This window comes from Ranitomeya imitator, chromosome 5, assembly GCF_032444005.1.
Source record: "Ranitomeya imitator isolate aRanImi1 chromosome 5, aRanImi1.pri, whole genome shotgun sequence".
NCBI lineage: Eukaryota > Metazoa > Chordata > Amphibia > Anura > Dendrobatidae > Ranitomeya > Ranitomeya imitator.
Genome location: NC_091286.1, coordinates 16,431,932 through 16,454,149, shown reverse-complemented (window position 1 = coordinate 16,454,149; position 22,218 = coordinate 16,431,932). Strand labels below are relative to the sequence as shown.

General features: G+C 44.5%; 1 protein-coding gene and 1 pseudogene across 1 annotated transcript in view; one reads left to right on the top strand and one right to left on the bottom strand.

Annotated features, from left to right (window-relative positions):
• The window catches only part of LOC138637638 (zinc finger protein 729-like), a 304,899-nt pseudogene that overhangs the window by 168,227 nt on the left and 114,454 nt on the right, over positions 1-22,218 (bottom strand).
• LOC138680722 (oocyte zinc finger protein XlCOF7.1-like) overlaps positions 1-22,218 on the top strand; it is an 86,968-nt gene that overhangs the window by 1,832 nt on the left and 62,918 nt on the right. Inside the window, exons 2-7 of the mRNA XM_069768006.1 lie at positions 24-191; positions 275-398; positions 514-611; positions 1,056-1,113; positions 13,695-14,647; positions 19,185-19,253. Coding sequence (XP_069624107.1) covers positions 24-191; positions 275-398; positions 514-611; positions 1,056-1,113; positions 13,695-14,647; positions 19,185-19,253 — 1,470 coding nt within the window. The remainder of the gene's footprint in view (positions 1-23; positions 192-274; positions 399-513; positions 612-1,055; positions 1,114-13,694; positions 14,648-19,184; positions 19,254-22,218) is intronic.

Below are 22,218 nucleotides of genomic sequence, written 5' to 3'. Positions count from 1 at the left end.
GATCGGCGTCTCCCCATACACAGGATCACACAGTAGTGAAGACGTCGTCTGGTGGGTGTGTGACCCCCCGTGTGTCAGGAGGGCGGAGCCGGACCCCGAGTGACATCACCGATCCTCCACCTCATTCACTGATACATGAGCAGAAGATCCTAGAACTGACCAATAGGATCACTGAGCTGCTGAGCGGAGAGGTGAGCGCTGCCGGGAATGCTGGGACATTATACAATGACGCCGGGGGAGGGGTCTGCTAATGGCGGGTCATTGTGTGTGTCAGGTTCCTATAAGGTGTCAGGACGTCACCGTCTATTTCTCCATGGAGGAGTGGGAGTATATAGAAGGACACAAAGATCTGTACAAGGACGCCATGATGGAGGATCACCGGTCCATCACATCTCCGGGTAAGAGGAGACCTTCCTGGGTTGTAGAGAACAGGTCTGAGAGTCATCTAGATTCCCCATCATCTGCTCATCACATATAGACAATGTATTCAGTCACTGCGGTTATTTCCTATAGATGGATCCAGTCCGAGAAATCCCCCGGAGAGAAGTCCCAGTCCTCTATATTCCCAGGATCGGCCAGAGAAGGAGGAGGATGTCCCCCAGGATCATCAGGTAGATGAGATTTCTGTACATTCTCTATACATTGATATAATGAGGCTTCTACTAATCTCTGGCCGTCGTGCCGAGTACTGGAGGCTCCAGCAGATCCTGTTATTGTTGCTTCTAAAGCAGAACACTGCTTACAAAAGTAAGTACTGAAAGAAATAGAAGGATTAATCTCAAGCAGTGATGAAAGACTTCATTACTTTAAAAGCGGTGACAGCTCAGATTAATCTACGAACTGTTTTTACTTAACACAGTGTCCGCTTTACAATAGACGAAGATTATTTGACGCCGAGGATAATGGCAATATTTCAGAAGACTTGTGCTTGGTTGAATGTCATTGCTGCATGGAGATATTTCTCATTTTTGGGTTGATTCGTTCATGTCTAGACATAAGATTAACTAGGGTTCCTTTTTTCTCTTTCTCATGTGTTTAATGTTGGATTCTTGTAGGAAAGTTCTGGTGGAACGACGAGTGGACTTCAACATCAGACATCAGCGTCACTGACGGGTAGGCGCCGCTCAATAATCTTGTTCCAATCTAAATTTCTTTATTATTGGGATCAGTGATGGGAAGTTCAGAAAAATGTCCATGTTGTGATTATTATTACTATTATTGATAGCAATTTTTTTTAGTGACTGTCTGTCCACAGGCACTAATTAGAGATGGACAAACCCGAACAGTAAAGTTCGGCATCCGTACCTAACACCTACTCTTCGGGCAGAGACTCCGAACACAGACTTCACCAGAAAGTCTGTGTTACTGTTCGGGTTCGACTACCTGAACACAGGGTGTTTCTTGTGCTTTCATGTGCATAACAGGGTGGCAAACATTGCTTCTGATCGACAGTGAAATTATCCCCGCCAGTCAGACAACCGCGGTTCCCATGCTGTCAAATTACAGCGTAATCCAGCAGTTGTGATCGGAGGTATAAAGTTTACCTCCAGTCACTGGTGTCAGCTGATGGGACTACTGCTCCCATCAGCTGCAGCCTGCTGCCGCTAATAACAGTGAGAGCAGGAGCGGCTGATAGGAGTATTCATCACCCGCCACCTGCACTGTAAATAAATACGGTAATTTTAAAAAAAAGTCGTGAGTTCCCCCATATTTTTGATAACAAGTCAGTCAAAACTGATTGTCAGCAAGGCTGCTTATCAAGACTAGAGGGGTCCCCAAGCCATATTTTTAAATTATTTAAAGAAATTAAAGAAAAAATTGACATGGAGTCCCCACCATTTTTGACAATCAGCTTTGATAAACCAGACAACGGGGGGCTGGTATTCTCAGGCTGGTAAGGGGCCATGAATTGGTACAAATAAAAACAACAACTCATCCCACAAAAAACAAGCCCACACATGATTCTGTCGCCCGAAATATGGAAAAAATTATAGCTCTCAAAATAAAGTGTGTGTCAGCAAACATAAAAACCTGATATAAATTTGGTATCGCAGTAATCGCACCAAAACGAAGAACAAATTCACCCAATCACTTATACCGCACGTGGAACAACTTAAAAAATAAATAAAACCCATTCTTCACATGCTGTTGATTTTTTCATTCTGCCTCCCAAAAGATTATTTAGATTATTTATTTATTATTTAGACAGAACCTCTGGCGGAAGATTCCCTATAATGAGGCAGATGGAGGCACTGTGGACGCCTTCTGACCTGTTATCCAGTGGTGTCCATTTTTTTAGGCAAGCATAAAAGTGCCGTCGGCCACAGTTTTGTGCACCTCTGAAAAAAAGGGCACAGCTGAACAGAGACCAGACAGAGTCCAGAGTAACTCTGCTGCCTCATTATAGTGAATGGATCCCTCGGGGGTTTCATCTGAATTAAATCACTCAGAGTTTTAAAGGGAAACCCCGAAGTAAGTGGTCAGCGTAGAACGCCGGATAAATGTCATCCTAAAGTTTATATAAAGTGTTCTCAAAAAAAGCTTCAACTTAATCCACAAAAAAGCAAGTCCCCACTCAGGTCTGTCATCTGTTAATGGAAATATGGCAGTTTGCAATTGTCACTCAGCAACATCCACTGCTGCTTATTTCTGGAAAATACCCATGGAGTGAAAATCTTAACCCCTTCCCGACCCATGACGCCACGTAGGCGTCATGAAAGTCGGTGCCAATCCGACCCATGACGCCTATGTGGCGTCATGGAAAGATCGCGTCCCTGCAGGCCGGGTGAAAGGGTTAACTCCCATTTCACCCGATCTGCAGGGACAGGGGGAGTGGTAGTTTAGCCCAGGGGGGGTGGCTTCACCCCCTCGTGGCTACGATCGCTCTGATTGGCTGTTGAAAGTGAAACTGCCAATCAGAGCGATTTGTAATATTTCACCTATTATAACTGGTGAAATATTACAATCCAGCCATGGCCGATGCTGAAATATCATCGGCCATGGCTGGAAATACTAATGTGCCCCCACCCCACCCCTCCGATCGCCCCCCCAGCCCTCCGATCTGCCCGGTACACTGCCCCGCTCCCCTCCGTCCTGTGCTCCGCTCCCCCCTGTGCTCTTGTCCGCTCACCCCCGTGCTCCAATCACCCCCCCGTGCTCCAATCACCCCCCCTGCACTCCGATCCACCCCCCCGGTGCTCCGTTCCACCCCCCCGTGCTCAATTCCAGCCCCCCCGTGCTCCGTTCCACGCCCCCGTGCTCCGTTCCACCCCTCCCGCGCTCCGATTCCCCCCCCCGTGCTCCGATCCCCCCCCCCGTGGTCCCCCCCCACCCCATCATACTTACCGATCCAGCCGGGGTCCCGTCCGTCTTCTCCCTGGGCGCCGCCATCTTCCAAAATGGCGGGCGCATGCGCAGTGCGCCCGCCGAATCTGCCGGCCGGCAGATTCGTTCCAAAGTGCATTTTGATCACTGAGATAGATTATATCTCAGTGATCAAAATAAAAAAAAAATAATAAATGACCCCCCCCCCCCCCCTTTGTCACCCCCATAGGTAGGGACAATAAAAAAATAAAGAATTTTTTTCTTTCCACTAATGTTAGAATAGGGTTAGGGTTAGGGGTAGGGTTAGGGGTAGGGTTAGGGGTAGGGTTAGGGGTAGGGTTAGGGTTAGGGGTAGGGTTAGGGCTAGGGGTAGGGTTAGGGGTAGGGTTAGGGTTTCGGTATGTGCACACGTATTCTGGTCCTCTGCGGATTTTTCCGCTGCGGATTTGATAAATCCGCAGTGCTAAACCGCTGCGGATTTATGGCGGATTTACCGCGTTTTTTTCTGCGCATTTCACTGCGGTTTTACAACTGCGATTTTCTATTGGAGCAGTTGTAAAACCGCTGCGGAATCCGCACAAAGAAGTGACATGCTGCGGAATGTAAACCGCTGCGTTTCCGTGCAGTTTTTCCGCAGCATGCGTACAGCGATTTTTGTTTCCCGTAGGTTTACATTGAACTGTAAACTCATGGGAAACTGCTGCGGATCCGCAGCGTTTTCCGCAGCGTGTGCACATACCTTTAGAATTAGGCTATGTGCACACGGTGCGGATTTGGCTGCGGATCTGCAGCGGATTGGCCGCTGCGGATTCGCAGCAGTGTTCCATCAGGTTTACAGTACCATGTAAACCTATGGAAAACCAAATCCGCTGTGCCCATGGTGTGGAAAATACCGCGCGGAAACGCTGCGTTGTATTTTCCACAGCATGTCAATTCTTTGTGCGGATTCCGCAGCGTTTTACACCTGTTCCTCAATAGGAATCCGCAGGTGAAATCCGCACAAAAAACACTGGAAATCCGCGGAAAATCCGCAGGTAAAACGCAGTGCCTTTTACCCGCGGATTTTTCAAAAATGGTGCGGAAATATCTCACACGAATCCGCAACGTGGGCACATAGCCTTAGGGTTAGGGTTGGAATTAGGGTTGTGGTTAGGGTTGTGATTAGGGTTATGGCTACAGTTGGGATTAGGGTTAGGGGTGTGTTGGGGTTAGTGTTGGAGTTAGAATTGAGGGGTTTCCACTGTTTAGGCACATCAGGGGTCTCCAAACGCAACATGGCGCCACCATTGATTCCAGCCAATCTCGTATTCAAAAAGTCAAATGGTGCTCCCTCACTTCCGAGCCCTGACGTGTGCCCAAACAGTGGTTTACCCCCACATATGGAGTACCAGCATACTCAGGACAAACTGTGCAACAATTACTGGGGTCCAATTTCTCCTGTTACCCTTGTAAATCTAAAAAAATGCTTGCTAAAACATAATTTTTGAGGAAAGAAAAATGATTTTTTATTTTCACGGCTCTGCGTTGTAAACGTCTGTGAAGCACTTGGGGGTTCAAAGTGCTCACCACATATCTAGATAAGTTCCTTGGGGGGTCTAGTTTCTAAAATGGGGTCACTTGTGGGGGTTTCTACTGTTTAGGCACACCAGGGGCTCTGCAAACGCAACGTGACACCCGCAGACCATTCCATCAAAGTCTGCATTTCAAAAGTCACTACTTCCCTTCTGAGCCCCGACGTGTGCCCAAACAGTGGTTTACCCCCACTCATGGGGTATCAGCGTACTCAGGAGAAACTGGACAACAACTTTTGGGGTCCAATTTCTCCTGTAACCCTTGGGAAAATAAAAAATTCTGAGCTAAATAATTATTTTTGAGGAAAGAAAACGTATTTATTATTTTCACGGCTCTGCATTATAAACTTCTATGAAGCACTTGGGGGTTCAAAGTGCTCACCACACATCTAGATAAGTTCCTTTGGGGGTCTAGTTTCCAAAATGGGGTCACTTGTGGGGGGTTTCTACTGTTTAGGCACATCAGGGGCTCTGCAAACGCAACGTGACGCCCGCAGAGCATTCCATCAAAGTCTGCATTTCAAAACGTCACTACTTCAATTCCAAGCCCCGGCATGTGCCCAAACAGTAGTTTACCCCCACATATGGGGTATCATCGTACTCAGGAGAAACTGGACAACAAATATTGGGGTCAAATTTCTCCTGTTACCCTTGGGAAAATTAAAAAATTCTAGGCTAAATAATTATTTTTGAGGAAAGAAAACGTATTTATTATTTTCACGGCTCTGCATTATAAACTTCTATGAAGCGCTTGGAGGTTCAAAGTGCTCACCACACATCTAGATAAGTTCCTTTCGGGGTCTAGTTTCCAAAATGGGGTCACTTGTGGGGGGTTTCTACTGTTAAGCCACATCAGGGGCTCTGCAAACGCAACATGACGCCCACAGAGCATTCCATCAAAGTCTGCATTTCAAAACGTCACTACTTCACTTCCGAGCCTCGGCATGTGCCCAAACAGTGGTTTACCCCCACATATGGGGTATCAGCGTACTCAGGAGAAATTGGACAACAACTTTTGGGGTCCAATTTCTTCTGTAACTCTTGGGAAAATAAAAAATTCTGGGCTAAATAATTATTTTTGAGGAAAGAAAACGTATTTATTATTTTCACGGCTCTGCATTATAAACTTCTATGAAGCACTTGGGGGTTCAAAGTGCTCACCACACATCTAGATAAGTTCCTTTGGGGGTCTAGTTTCCAAAATGGGGTCACTTGTGGGGGGTTTCTACTGTTAAGCCACATCAGGGGCTCTGCAAACGCAACGTGACGCCCACAGAGCATTCCATCAAAGTCTGCATTTCAAAACGTCACTACTTCACTTCCGAGCCCCGGCATGTGCCCAAACAGTGGTTTACCCCTACACATGGGGTATCAGCGTACTCAGGAGAAACTGGACAACAACTTTTGTGGTCAAATTTCTCCTGTTACCCTTGGGAAAATAAAAAATTGCAGGCTAAAAGATCATTTTTGAGAAAATATATATATTTTTTTATTTTCATGGCTCTGCGTTATAAACTTCTGTGAAGCACTTGGGGGTTCAAAGTCCTCACAACACATCTAGATTAGTTCCTTTGGGGGTCTAGTTTCCAAAATGGGGTCATTTCTGGGGGATCTCCAATGTTTAGGCACACAGGGGCTCTCCAAACGTGACATGGTGTCCGCTAATGATTGGAGCTAATTTTCCATTTAAAAAGCCAAATGGCGTGCCATCCCTTCCGAGCCCTGCCGTGCGCCCAAACAGTGGTTTACCCCCACATATGGGGTATCAGCGTACTCAGGACAAACTGGACAACAATATTTGTGGTCCAATTTCTCCTATTATCCTTGGCAAAATAGGAAATTCCAGGCTAAAAAATCATTTTTGAGGAAAGAAAAATTATTTTTTATTTTCATGGCTCTGCGTTATAAACTTCTGTGAAGCACCTGGGGGTTTAAAGTGCTCACTATGCATCTAGATAAGTTCCTTGGGGGGTCTAGTTTCCAAAATGGGGTCACTTGTGGGGGAGCGCCAATGTTTAGGCACACAGGAGCTATCCAAACGCGACATGGTGTCCGCTAACGATGGAAATAATTTTTGATTCAAAAAGTCAAATGGCGCTCCTTCCCTTCCGAGCCTTACCATGTGCCCAAACAGTGGTTTACCCCCACATGTGAGGTATTGGTGTACTCTGGAGAAATTGCCCAACACATTTTAGGATCCATTTTATCCTGTTGCCCATGTAAAAATGAAAAAATTTAGGCTAAAAGAATTTTTTTGTGAAAAAAAAGTACTTTTTCATTTTTACGGATCAATTTGTGAAGCACCTGGGGGTTCAAAGTGCTCACTATGCATCTAGATAAGTTCCTTGGGGCGTCTAGTTTCCAAAATGGGGTCACTTGTGGGGGAGCTCCAATTTTTAGGCACACGGGGGCTCTCCAAACGTGACATGGTGTCCGCTAAAGAGTGGAGCCAATTTTTAATTCAAAAAGTCAAATGGTGCTCCTTCCCTTCCAAGCCCTGCCGTGCGCCCAAACAGTGGTTTACCCCCACATATGAGGTATCAGCGTACTCAGGACAAATTGGACAACAACTTTCGTGGTTCAGTTTCTCCTTTTACCATTGGGAAAATAAAAAAAATGTTGCTAAAAGATAATTTTTGTGACTAAAAAGTTAAATGTTCATTTTTTCCTTCCATGTTGCTTCTGCTGCTGTGAAGCACCTGAAGGGTTAATAAACTTCTTGAATGTGGTTTTGAGTACCTTGAGGGGTGCAGTTTTTAGAATGGTGTCACTTTTGGGTATTTTCAGCCATATAGACCCCTCAAACTGACTTCAAATGTGAGGTGGTCCCTAAAAAAAATGGTTTTGTAAATTTCGTTGTAAAAATGACAAATCACTGGTCAAATTTTAACCCTTATAACTTCCTAACAAAACAAAATTTTGTTTCCAAAATTGTGCTGATGTAAAGTAAACATGTGGGAAATGTTATTTATTAACTATTTGTGTCACATAACTCTCTGGTTTAACAGAATAAAAATTCAAAATGTGAAAATTGCGAAATTTTCAAAATTTTCGCCAAATTTCCGTTTTTATCACAAATAAACGCAGAATTTATTGACCTAAATTTACCACTAACATGAAGCCCAATATGTCACGAAAAAACAATCTCAGAACCGCTAGGATCCGTTGAAGCGTTCCTGAGTTATTACCTCATAAAGGGACACTGGTCAGAATTGCAAAAAACGGCAAGGTCTTTAAGGTCAAAATAGGCTGGGTCATGAAGGGGTTAACTACACCTGTAGATATAATTTCAAAAATTGGGTCACTTGATGGGGTATTCTGCTGTTCTAGCACTTAGGGGATCTGTATATGGAGTTCACAAATTATAGATAATTATCCGCTCCAGGATGTCCCCGGTATAAAAGTAACATAGTTACATAGTTATTAAGGTTGAAGGAAGACTATAAGTCCATCTAGTTCAACCCATAGCCTAACCTAACATGCCCTAACATGTGGATCCAGAGGAAGGCAAAAAAAACCCATGTGGCAAAGAGTAAGCTCCACATTGGGGAAAACAATTCCTTCCCGACTCCACATACGACAATCAGACTAGTTCCCTGGATCAACACGCTAACAAGGAATCTAGTATATATACCCTGTAACATTATACTTTTCCAGAAAGGCATCCAGTCCCCTCTTAAATTTAAGTAACATTACAACATCATTACAACATTACAACATCATACGGCAGAGAGTTCCATAGTCTCACTGCTCTTACAGTAAAGAATCCGCGTCTGTTTTTATGCCTAAACCTTCTTTCCTCCAGACGCAGAGGATGCCCCCTTGTCCCTGTCTCAGGTCTATGATTAAAAAGATCATCAGAAAGGTCTTTGTACTGTCCCCTCATATATTTATACATTAAGATAAGATCACCCCTTAGCCTTCGTTTTTCCAAACTAAATAGCCCCAAGTGTAATAACCTATCTTGGTATTGCAGACCCCCCAGTCCTCTAATAACCTTGGTCGCTCTTCTCTGCACCCGCTCCAGTTCAGCTATGTCTTTCTTATACACCGGAGACCAGAACTGTGCACAGTATTCTAAGTGTGGTCGCACTAGTGACTTGTATAGAGGTAAAATTATGTTCTCCTCATGAGCATCTATGCCTCTTTTAATGCATCCCATTATTTTATTTGCCTTTGTAGCAGCTGCCTGACACTGGCCCCTGAATATGAGTTTGTCATCCACCCATACACCCAGGTCTTTTTCATTGACGGTTTTGCCCAGAGTTTTAGAATTAAGCACATAATTATACATCTTATTACTTCTACTCAAGTGCATGACCTTACATTTATCCCCATTAAAGCTCATTTTCCATTTATCAGCCCAAGCTTCTAGTTTACATAAATCATCCTGTAATATAAAATTGTCCTCCTCTGTATTAATTACCCTGCAGAGTTTAGTGTCATCTGCAAATATTGAAATTCTACTCTGAATGCCCCCTACAAGGTCATTAATAAATATGTTAAAAAGAAGAGGGCCCAATACTGACCCCTGTGGTACCCCACTGCTAACCGCGACCCAGTCCGAGTGTGCTCCATTAATAACCACCCTTTGTTTCCTATCCCTGAGCCAGCTCTTAACCCACTTACACATATTTTCCCCTATCCCCATTATTCTCATTTTATGTATCAACCTTTTGTGTGGCACCGTATCAAAAGCTTTTGAAAAGTCCATATACACTACATCCACTGGGTTCCCTTGGTCCAGTCCGGAACTTACCTCTTCATAGAAACTGATCAAATTAGTCTGACATGAACGGTCCCTAGTAAACCCGTGCTGATACTGGGTCATGAGGTTATTCCTCATCAGATACTCCAGTATAGCGTCCCTTAGAGTGCCCTCCAGGATTTTACCCACAGTAGAGGTTAAGCTTACTGGCCTATAATTTCCGAGTTCAGTTTTTGTTCCCTTTTTGAATATTGGCACCACATTTGCTATACGCCAGTCCTGTGGTACAGACCCTGTTATTATGGAGTCTTTAAAGATTAAAAATAATGGTCTATCAATGACTGTACTTAATTCCTGCAGTACTCGAGGGTGTATCCCATCCGGGCCCGGAGATTTGTCAATTTTAGTGATTTTTAGACGCCGCCGCACTTCCTGCTGGGTTAAGCAGGTGACATTTAATTGGGAATTTTTATCACTAGTCATTTTGTCTGCCATGGGATTTTCTTGTGTAAATACTGATGAAAAAAAGTCATTTAGCATATTGGCTTTTTCCTCATCCTCATCCACCATTTCACCCAGACTATTTTTAAGGAGGCCAACACTATCATTTTTTAGTTTCTTACTATTTATGTAGTTAAAGAATATTTTGGGATTATTTTTACTCTCTCTGGCAATGAGTCTCTCTGTCTCAATCTTTGCTGCCTTGATTTGTTTTTTTACAGAATTTATTTAATTTTCTGTATTTATTTAATGCCTCCTCACTACCTAGTTTCCTTTAATTCTCTAAATGCTTTCTTTTTGTCCCTTATTGCGCCCCTTACAGCTCTATTTAGCCATATTGGTTTCCTCCTATTTCTAGTATGTTTATTCCCATAGACTGCTTAGCCATACGGCGAGACTCGGGAGAGACTGAACGCTAAGCAGTACTGTGCAGCCACATATTGGGTATTTTTGCATTCAGCAGAGATTGTGGTACATTTGGTGCCACTTTTACCCATATCCCAGTGTGAAAATGTAAAATCTGGGGCTAAACCAAAATTTTGAGTGTAAAAATGTAATTATTTTTTTCTTCATTACCCAATGGTAAAAAATTCACACCCCATGGTGTCAATATGATCACTACACCCCTACATGAATTCATTGAGTGGTGTAGTTTGTAAAATCGGCTCACTGCTGTTTTGGCTCCTCAAGGGTTCTGCCAATGTGACATGGCACCCTCCAACCAGTCCAGCAAAAAGTGAACTCCAATATGGCACTTCTTTCCTTCTGAGGTTTGCACTGTGCCTCAAAAATAGTTTTTGATCACATATGGGGTATCGTCGTACTCCAGAGAAATTGCACAACAAATTTTGGGGTCCACTTTCTCCTGCTATCCTTGTGAAAATAAAATTATATATTATATACTTCTGTGAAGCACCTGGGGGTTCACGGTGCTTACCACACATCTAAATACATTCCTTAAAGGGGGTCTAGTTTACAAAATGGTGTTACTTGTGGGCAGTTTAGGCACTTCACGGGCTCTTGAGACGCAACATGGTGTCCAGCTAATTATAACAGTTCATTTTGCATTCAAAAAGTCAAATGGCGCCCTTTCCCTTCCAGCCCTGGCTTGCACCCAAACCGTGGTGGTTTTCCCCCACGTGGGGTATCGGCATACTCAGGATTTGCACAACAATTTTTGGGGTCCATTTTTTCCTGTTACCCTAACATAGTAACATAGTAACATAGTAACATAGTTAGTAAGGCCGAAAAAAGACATTTGTCCATCCAGTTCAGCCTATATTCCATCATAATAAATCCCCAGATCTACGTCCTTCTACAGAACCTAATTGTATGATACAATATTGTTCTGCTCCAGGAAGACATCCAGGCCTCTCTTGAACCCCTCGACTGAGTTCGCCATCACCACCTCCTCAGGCAAGCAATTCCAGATTCTCACTGCCCTAACAGTAAAGAATCCTCTTCTATGTTGGTGGAAAAACCTTCTATCCTCCAGACGCAAAGAATGCCCCCTTGTGCCCGTCACCTTCCTTGGTATAAACAGATCCTCAGCGAGATATTTGTATTGTCCCCTTATATACTTATACATGGTTATTAGATCGCCCCTCAGTCGTCTTTTTTCTAGACTAAATAATCCTAATTTCGCTAATCTATCTGGGTATTGTAGTTCTCCCATCCCCTTTATTAATTTTGTTGCCCTCCTTTGTACTCTCTCTAGTTCCATTATATCCTTCCTGAGCACCGGTGCCCAAAACTGGACACAGTACTCCATGTGCGGTCTAACTAGGGATTTGTACAGAGGCAGTATAATGCTCTCATCATGTGTATCCAGACCTCTTTTAATGCACCCCATGATCCTGTTTGCCTTGGCAGCTGCTGCCTGGCACTGGCTGCTCCAGGTAAGTTTATCATTAACTAGGATCCCCAAGTCCTTCTCCCTGTCAGATTTACCCAGTGGTTTCCCATTCAGTGTGTAATGGTGACAGTGATTCCTTCTTCCCATGTGTATAACCTTACATTTATCATTGTTAAACCTCATCTGCCACCTTTCAGCCCAAGTTTCCAACTTATCCAGATCCATCTGTAGCAGAATACTATCTTCTCTTGTATTAACTGCTTTACATAGTTTTGTATCATCTGCAAATATCGATATTTTACTGTGTAAACCTTCTACCAGATCATTAATGAATATGTTGAAGAGAACAGGTCCCAATACTGACCCCTGCGGTCCCCACTGGTCACAGCGACCCAGTTAGAGACTATACCATTTATAACCACCCTCTGCTTTCTATCACTAAGCCAGTTACTAACCCATTTACACACATTTTCCCCCAGACCAAGCATTCTCATTTTGTGTACCAACCTCTTGTGCGGCACGGTATCAAACGCTTTGGAAAAATCGAGATATACCACGTCCAATGACTCACCGTGGTCCAGCCTATAGCTTACCTCTTCATAAAAACTGATTAGATTGGTTTGACAGGAGCGATTTCTCATAAACCCATGCTGATATGGAGTTAAACAGTTATTCTCATTGAGATAATCCAGAATAACATCCCTCAGAAACCCTTCAAATATTTTACCAACAATAGAGGTTAGACTTACTGGCCTATAATTTCCAGGTTCACTTTTAGAGCCCTTTTTGAATATTGGCACCACATTTGCTATGCGCCAATCCTGCGGAACAGACCCTGTCGCTATAGAGTCCCTAAAAATAAGAAATAATGGTTTATCTATTACATTACTTAGTTCTCTTAGTACTCGTGGGTGTATGCCATCCGGACCCGGAGATTTATCTATTTTAATCTTATTTAGCCGGTTTCGCACCTCTTCTTGGGTTAGATTGGTGACCCTTAATATAGGGTTTTCATTGTTTCTTGGGATTTCACCTAGCATTTCATTTTCCACCGTGAATACCGTGGAGAAGAAGGTGTTTAATATGTTAGCTTTTTCCTCGTCATCTACAACCATTCTTTCCTCACTATTTTTTTGCATAAAAAAAAATAAAATTGGGTCTAAAGTAAAATTTTTGTGACAAAAAGTTAAATGATAATTTTTTTCCTTCCACATTCCAAAAATTCCTGTGAAGCACCTGACATTTCTTGAATAAAAATTACAAATCGCTGATCAACATTTTTTTGTTTGTTAGGAAGTTATGTTTCAAAAATTGTGTTGATATGAAGTCGGCATGTAGAGAATGTTATTTATTAAATATTGCGTGTGATATAACTCTGATTTAAGGGCATAAAAATAAAAAATTTGAACATTTCAAAATTTTCACCAAATTTCCATTTTTGTCACAAATAAATGCAAGTTATAAAGAAGAAATTTTACCACTATCATCAAGTACAATATGTCATGGAAAAAAACAGCCTCAGAATCAGTGGGATCCGCTGAAGCGTTTCAGAGTTATTACCTCGTAAAGTGACATTGGTCGGAGTTGTAAAAATTGGCCTGTCATGAAGGAGCAAGCTCATGTAAAATCTGTCCAAAATTAGTCTCCTTTTAATTTATTTTATTAAAAAATATGCAAATTACAAAATATTCCCCATTTTTTTAATTTTTTTTGAGAATTTTTTTTTTTTTTCTAGGTAAAGATTGGATGGGAAACTCCTATAGATGTCTCCGTATAGCTCCCTATCATAATGTAGATGATAATAACACTACGGAAGATAATTCGATATCTGTAAATATACCCGTCGTCCTTCAGAGCGAAGATCTGTCCACCGATACCAGTCACATAACGGTATTGTCTAATCAATCACTGATCAGCAGACAAGGACCTGGGCTTAGAATCGAGAATCCATTTCTATGTGGGGAAAAAGTATATACTGAATCAAATCTTTTACCGAATGAAGAAATTCACAGAATTGAAAAGCCATTTTCATGTTTGGAATGTGGGAAATGTTTTAGCAAGAAATGGTATCTAGTTAATCACCAGAGAACTCACACAGGGGAGAGGCCATTTTTATGCCCTGACTGTGGAAAGTGTTTTAGCCAGAAATCAAGTCTTATAGAACATTTCAGAAGTCACACAGGGAAGACACCATTTTTGTGTTCAGAATGTGGGAAATGTTTTCGGAAGAAATCAAATCTTCTAGATCATCTAAGACGTCACACAGGAGAGAAGCCATTTTTCTGTTCAGAATGTGGAAAATGTTTTGCCTATAAATCAAATCTTGTGAAACATCAAAGAAGTCACACAGGGGAGACTCCATTTTCATGCTCAGAATGTGGGAAATGTTTTACTCACAAACTAAGTCTTATGGAACATCTAAAAATTCATTCTGAAGACAAGCCATATTGTTGTCCTGATTGTGGAAAATGTTTTAGGAAGAAATCATATCTTGTGAAGCATCACAGAGTTCACACGGGGGAGAAGCCATTTCCCTGCACAGAATGTGAGAAATGTTTTAGCCAGAGATCAAATCTTGTGGAACATTTGAGAATTCACACAGGAGAGAAGCCACACACATGTCCAGAATGTGGGAAATGTTTTACTCATAAATCAGGTTTTATACATCATCTAGGAACTCATACACGGTAGAAATAATTTTCATGACTTAAATGTGTGAAATACTTTGGCCATGAATAAATTATTGTTGACCATCAAAGGTTCATATAGAGTAGAAGCCAATTCCAGGTTCATAATGTTACAAATGTGGCAGAAAAGAAAATCTTCTTGAACATCTAAAATGTCACACAGGGTAGAAGCCATTTTGATGTTCAGATCATACCAAATTTGTCAGGTGGGGAACTTAAAAGGGTATTGCTCAAGGTTGAAAGTTATTCTCTATTCATTGGTTAGGAGATAACTTTTCAATTGTTGCCGGTTTGACTCCTGGGACCCCCTCTGTTCCAGAGAACCAGTGCTTTGAAGAGTCCTATGTGAATGGAGTGGTGGTCGATTATGCACGATGCTGCTCCATTCATTCTTCATGGAACCGACCAGAAGCATAGTTAAGGGGGTTAAACTTCTGAGTGGGTCCCTAACCATGTAACCCTGATTACAGATATGGTGGCACAACCTAATAGTGAATGTAGGAAAGCCTCAGCAGTTGACAGAGCTGTTACTAAAATAAATCTCTATACAAAGACCAACGCTGATATTACTGTCATATTGTGACCATATAGTGTTAAATACCAGTCATGCACAACATACAAGAGATCACAGTACAGTTATATATAGGGACTTACAGCTCACGGTTTTTCTGGTGGAGTCATTCACTTTTCCTGTCTTTTCCATCTGGCCCAGACAAATAGGCCCATTCTTCTAAACATGACTCAGCTGCAGAGATTACAACAAAGACACATATGACTTCTCACATTTCAGTCGCCGTCTCCATTTATCCCCAACCTGCACAAACTCCTTATCCTGCTGATACCCCTAGGCTGAGCTGCAGCTACCATATGCGTCCATATTGCTGCACCTACTGTGTGCCCTCTAATGTTCCTCCTACTGCAGCCCTAGATTCCCCTTTCATTGCACTCGTAAAGTAGGATGCCAAAAAAAGTGCCCCACAAATATTAAGATATCCGTACAGTAAATTCCTCCACATGCTCAGTATGATGACCCTACTGTAGCCCACCCTTCAACTGCCATAGAAAAGTGTGGTGACCCCAACACAGTATGATTCCCCAACAGTGACCCCAACACTTCTCTCTATGCCTACATAAAATATAATGGCCCCACACCTCTCCACACTGTATAATGGCCCCCACACAGGCCTCCACACAGTATGATGAACCTTACACAAATCTTCACATTGTATAATTGCTTGCATACAGTTTAAAGGTTCCCACATAGTCCTACAAATATTATAATAGCCCCCACAAAGTTCTTCATACGGTATAATGCACCCCATGGCCCATACAACAAAATGCAGCCCATGGCCCACACAGTATAATGCAGCCCATGGCCCACGCAGTATAATGTGTCCCACAGGGGTCTACTGCATTCTCCGGGTTGCCATGTTAACCCATCGGTGACCGACAGTCATATGACACGGGCGCCGATGGGCATGGTTTGCGACACATGCATGTTGAGTACCGCTGTCAGACAATGACAGCAGCATTTAACATGTTAACAGCTGCGGGTAGATCGCGAATCAACCCGTGTCTGTTAGAGGCACATGACAGCTGATCAGATCAGCTGCCATAAGCCTGAAAAGGTGCAGAATCATCGCCGAAGCCCGCACCAAACAGGGGGAGGAATCCAATAATGGACACTGCACATCATTGGGTGTTAAGGGGTTAATAAATGTAAACAGCGTATATTATTGCATATATATATGCAAGATCCGGTGGCCAGAATACCGAGGGAGTAAAGAGCTCTATGCCGTTACTTCAGAGACTGGCAGGACAGTTAATTCCAAGTTGGCTGTCCGATCTTTATACCTAAGAAGATACAGTGGCAACTTGTGGGGTGGGGGCGTCTCTAGGGTCCCTATAAACAAGCCTCAGACCATCAGTCATACGGGTTTTGTCCTATCCGTACCATCTGGGGGACAGAGAGGAGTAACAAAAGTGAGGACCTTATGGTAGCTTATGCAAGTAGGGACCTACTACGTTACTGTGTGCTAGGGGAAGGCTATTGAATTCCTCCTGGACAAGTAGACCCTGGATTTGCTTTCAGACCGGCCGGACTCTGCCTGCCCTGTGGTCCCTACCCTGGACTGTGGATGCTGAAGCCTTCAGTAAAAGGTAAAGAGACTGCACCCTTGTGTCCTCGTTATTCACTGCGCCTTGCACCATCCACCAATTCCACTTTGGGAAGCCCTGGGGACACACTTCACCTGTGGGAAGGTATACCATTTAGCTGCCATAACATCACCGCAGCGGACCCCTAAGCAGCATCGGTCATCCTGACCGAATACCACAGGTGGCGTCATGAACACTATCCTATAAACTACTGTCCACCTTTTATTGGACGCTCCCCTCAAAGGGCCACGGACCGGGTCCACCCACCGTGACATCCCCATCGACTGCAGAAAGGGGCCCGGTACCGAGTACCCCATTGCCCTTACCCTGGGGGCGATCCAGTGGCAAGGACGACCAGGGATAGTCAACAAGGAGCAGTGTCGCCAATTGCATTTTAAAAGGGTGGCAACCTCTGCGGACATGTAGGAACAAGAGTAGTTCACAAATAGGGTGACCCCCTTTATGCTTGACTACTTGATACTTTTTTTTCTATTATCACTTTTGGAGTTGTCATGTTTTGGGGTGTATTTACAGTATTTTCTAGAATTTATAGGTTTTTAATAAATACCAATAAAGAGAATTTTTGGTAGTGTATAATCGGTGAATATATATGCAATAATATACACTGTTTAACCCCTTAACACCCATTGACGTGCAGTGTCCGTGATTGGATGCCTCCCGCTGTTTGGTGCTGGCTTCGGTGATGAGCCCCTTTTCAGGCACATGGTAGCTGATCTGATCATCTGTCATCTGCCCCTAACAAACAGGGGTGGAATCGCGATCCACCTGTGGCTGTTAACATGTTAAATGCTGCTGTCACTGTCTGACAGCGGCACTTAACATGTACGCATTGCAAACCACGTCCATCGGCGCCCATGTCATATGACTGTGGGTCACCGATGGGTTAACATGACAACTTGGAGTCTGCAGCAGACCACTGTGGTTGTCATTGCTGCTCTGCAGTGCATGGACTGGGGGCCGATCTCCTGCCCGCATTCTTGTAAGAGGGACAACAGCACCACGGGTATCTGCTTGCCGGGCCGGAACTGTCGAGGCTGCATCCCCTGTTTCCGGGGGGAAGGAATTGCAAGCCGGACCTTCCTCCTGACCGAGGGGGGCGGGGATATAAAAGGGGAAAGTGCACTCAGCAGAGCAGTTTGGCGCCAACCGAGGGTAGCGCGCAGAGAGGAGAGTGGCGCTCTCTGCTTCCCGTTCCCCCATCGAGTACTGGCGCTGCGGCAGCCCCCATCTACTGCAAAGTGGCCGCACCAGAGAAAGAGAGAGGCTGGGAGTGCTGCAGCAATCCAGAGATAACGGGACTGCTGCGCACAGGGAAGCCATGTGTTCAGCAGCAGGGACCAGTGAGTGCTGCCGCCCCGAAGCATCCATACAGCACAGGCCTGCACCCAAGCACCACCACCGCTGACAGAGACTGTGAGGAGAGATGTACAGGGTGCCCATTGGGCACCCCGGAGCGAGGTGTTGAATGTTCTGGAGTAGTGAGTACTGTGTGTGCTGCCAGAGAGAGATCAGGTGCAGTACCCCACCGGAGAAGCAGCACGCCAGTGGTTGTCAGTGCTTCAGTCTTGGCGGGAACAGGCAGCGCGCAACATAGAGAGGAAGGTGCAGCGCGCTCCGTAGCTGACAGAGATCAAGGTGCTGTAAGCTTCATGACTGTGAGTACAGCACACGTGCCGCAAAGAGAACCGCGGACGGGACAGACTTGTGTAACCCGCCTGACCAGCTCATACTTTCCCGCTCACGTGAGACTCTGATTTTGCCGGTGTACATTTGCTGAGCCACGTTGGGCTCGTACAGTGCTGTGACCCAGCGGGAGGTACCGGAGACCGACCGCTGCTGCCAGAAGACGAGGCATTGTTGCCCACGGGACCCCATAGGAAATGACACCACGCCAGCTGTTGTCGGCACTATTCACTTTGTGGACTTAGGAACCACTGAATTTCATCAGGACTGCCATTATCTGAACCGTTGTTCTTCAACTCACAATATCCTTTGCCATTTGAACTGTTTAATCCCTTGTTTAACCCTTTAAAATAGATACGAAGAGGAGTGAGGGCCCTGCTGACAAGCTTACAGACTATGAGGAATAAGGGAAGACATGAGAGGTGGATGGTGACAATTGCAATGTTTGAATAACATCATAAATAGAAATAATACTGCAGAGTGCACCGCACATATACAGGATATACAGCTCCCTGCAGCACATAACATCTCACTGCCCAACTGGAGACCGAGATCTGATCAGTGGAGGCATAAACCAGGATGATGTCATCCGCGCGTGATAAGTCACATGAGGGGGCGGAGCCAGAGTCAGGCTTGTGGAGTGAAGGACCTTTGGTGATGTCATGGCCATGTGATCAGTCACATGGAGGGGGCGGAGTCTCATTTACAGCTTTCCTGAGTCTATGGTTGACAGGAGTGCGGGCGAGGTATCTTCTTAATATATACTTACCTTGTAATGTCTTCACATCCTGTTCCATGCAGATGTGTCCGGATCCCAGAATTCCAAGCGGCAGAAGTTCACCGACCTCCATATTGGGACACCCAAGTGATAGGTGTCTCAATATGGAAACTGCTGGTGGTACCAGCCTCTTGCGCAGTACCACCAGCGGAACACCGTCACACCACACACACTGTATATGCCATACGCACCACACACACACACAAACACACTGTATACGCCGCTGTACGAACCACACACAAATATGCCATACGCACCACACAAACACACACTGTATACGCCGCCGTACGCACCACACACTATACGCCATACCACACAAGCACACACTGTACACGCCGCCGTACGCACTACACACACTGTATACGCCATACACACCACACAAACACACTGTATACGCCGCCGTACGCACCACACACACTGTATACGCCACCGTACACAACACACAAACACACACTGTATACACCGCCGTACGCACCACACACTATACGCCATACCACACAAGCACACACTGTTTACACCGCCGTACGCACCACACACACTGTATACGCCACCATACGCACCACACAAACACACACTGTATATGTCGCCGTATGCACCGCACACACTGTATACGCTGCTGTACGCACCACACACACACACTGCATACGCCGCTGTACGCACCACACACAGTATATGCTACCGTACGCACCACACACACTGCATATGCCACTGTACACACCACACACACACTGTATACGCCACCGTATGCACCACACACACTGTATACGCCGTACGCAGCATATTGCGCTGTATCACCAGCAGAGCACGGTCGCGAACACGCCGCCGCCGGGATCCAATGAATGATTCACTGCGCAGTTTTAATGTGACCGTCGCTATCTGTCTGCACAAACACGGTGGTGGTCTGATTTACAGTGCCTGCGCGAATTCCACGCAGGTGCAGTGAATCATTCGGCTGATCCCAGAGGCAGATGAGTGACGTGTCTACAGGCAGAAGAAGCCGGCCACATTACAGGGGTTTTTACCACAAACGAAAGTTCATTGTAAAAATTGTCTGTGTCTGACTGTGTACGGAGCATATCACATCTCCTGGGCAGGGGAGGAAGCAAAAGACAATACTGACATTACAATAGGGGATCACAGTGGATTCATTTTGTGAGGTAAAATATATCACTGACTGTTTTTAAACAATATTTTACCTCACAAAATGTATCCTCTGCAATCTCCTGCTGTAATGTCAGTATTGTCTTTGAGAGGAGAACACAGCACAGGAAGGAGAGAGATGGGGGGATAGCACATGGGGCAGACAGGTCAAAGAAGAGCACAGACGGGAGAAGTCAGCACCTGGGGAAAGAGAGAGTGGATAGTGTTGTGAATTCCGCTCTTGGGCTCCTTTCGGTGGTTGTAAGTGGCACTTTTGTGAGTTCTGCTCTTGGGCTCCCTCCGGTGGTTTTAAGTGGAATGGCTGCTTCTTGGATTTAGCAGTCAGCATCTGCTTCCACTGATTGTCTATTCTGCTCGGCTATTTATGCCTGGCTCTTCCCTCCAGCCAGTGCCACTTGTCAATGGTTCCTGGTTGGATTCACATCTTTGCTTGGATTTCCCTGTTATCCTGACCAGTTCAGCAAAGATAAGTCCTTGCTTTGCTCTTTTCTGTCCACATGTTGTGGACTTATTCGTTCTGTGCATTCTATGTTTTGTCCAGCTTGTCCGTATGAATTAATTCAGTTAACCTGGAAGCTCTGGGAAGCAGAGTTACCCTCCACACCTTTAGTCAGGTGTGGAGATTTTTGTAAACTCTGTGTGGATTTTTGTAGTTTTTAATACTGACCGCACAGTATTCTATCCTGTCCTATCTATCTAGCTAGACTGGCCTCCTGTGCTACATCCTGGTTTTATTCTGTGTATGTCTTTTCCCTCTCCACTCACAGTCATTACTTGTGGGGGGCTATATATCCTTTGGGGATTTTCTCTGAGGCAAGATAGTTTTCCTGTTTCTATCTTTAGGGGTAGTTATTCTCAGGCTGTGACGAGATGCCTAGGGAATGACAGGAGCATCCCACGGCTGCTTCTAGTGTTGTGTTGAGCTTAGGGACTGCGGTCAGTACAGGTACCACCTCCTTCAGAGCTCGTCCCATGTTGCTCCTAAACCACCAGTTCATAACAGGATAGGTGGGTGAGCACATGGGGGAGAGATTCTCAACGCTGCAAAGCCTGCCCCCATAGTGACATTACCGCCCTCCTGATGCGACAGCATTGGGCCTCCATCTAGTATACTATACACACAGCTCTACAATATATATATATATATATATATATATATACAGTGGGGCAAAAAAGTATTTAGTCAGTCAGCAATAAAGCAAGTTCCACCACTTAAAAAGATGAGAGGCGTCTGTAATTTACATCATAGGTAGACCTCAACTTTGGGAGACAAACTGAGAAAAAAAAATCCAGAAAATCACATTGTCTGTTTTATTTATCATTTTTTTTGCATATTATGGTGGAAAATAAGTATTTGGTCAGAAACAAACAATCAAGATTTCTGGCTCTCACAGACCTGTAACTTCTTCTTTAAGAGTCTCCTCTTTCCTCCACTCATTACCTGTAGTAATGGCACCTGTTTAAACTTGTTATCAGTATAAAAAGACACCTGTGCACACCCTCAAACAGTCTGACTCCAAACTCCACTATGGTGAAGACCAAAGAGCTGTCAAAGGACACCAGAAACAAAATTGTAGCCCTGCACCAGGCTGGGAAGACTGAATCTGCAATAGCCAACCAGCTTGGAGTGAAGAAATCAACAGTGGGAGCAATAATTAGAAAATGGAAGACATACAAGACCACTGATAATCTCCCTCGATCTGGGGCTCCACGCAAAATCCCACCCCGTGGGGTCAGAATGATCACAAGAACGGTGAGCAAAAATCCCAGAA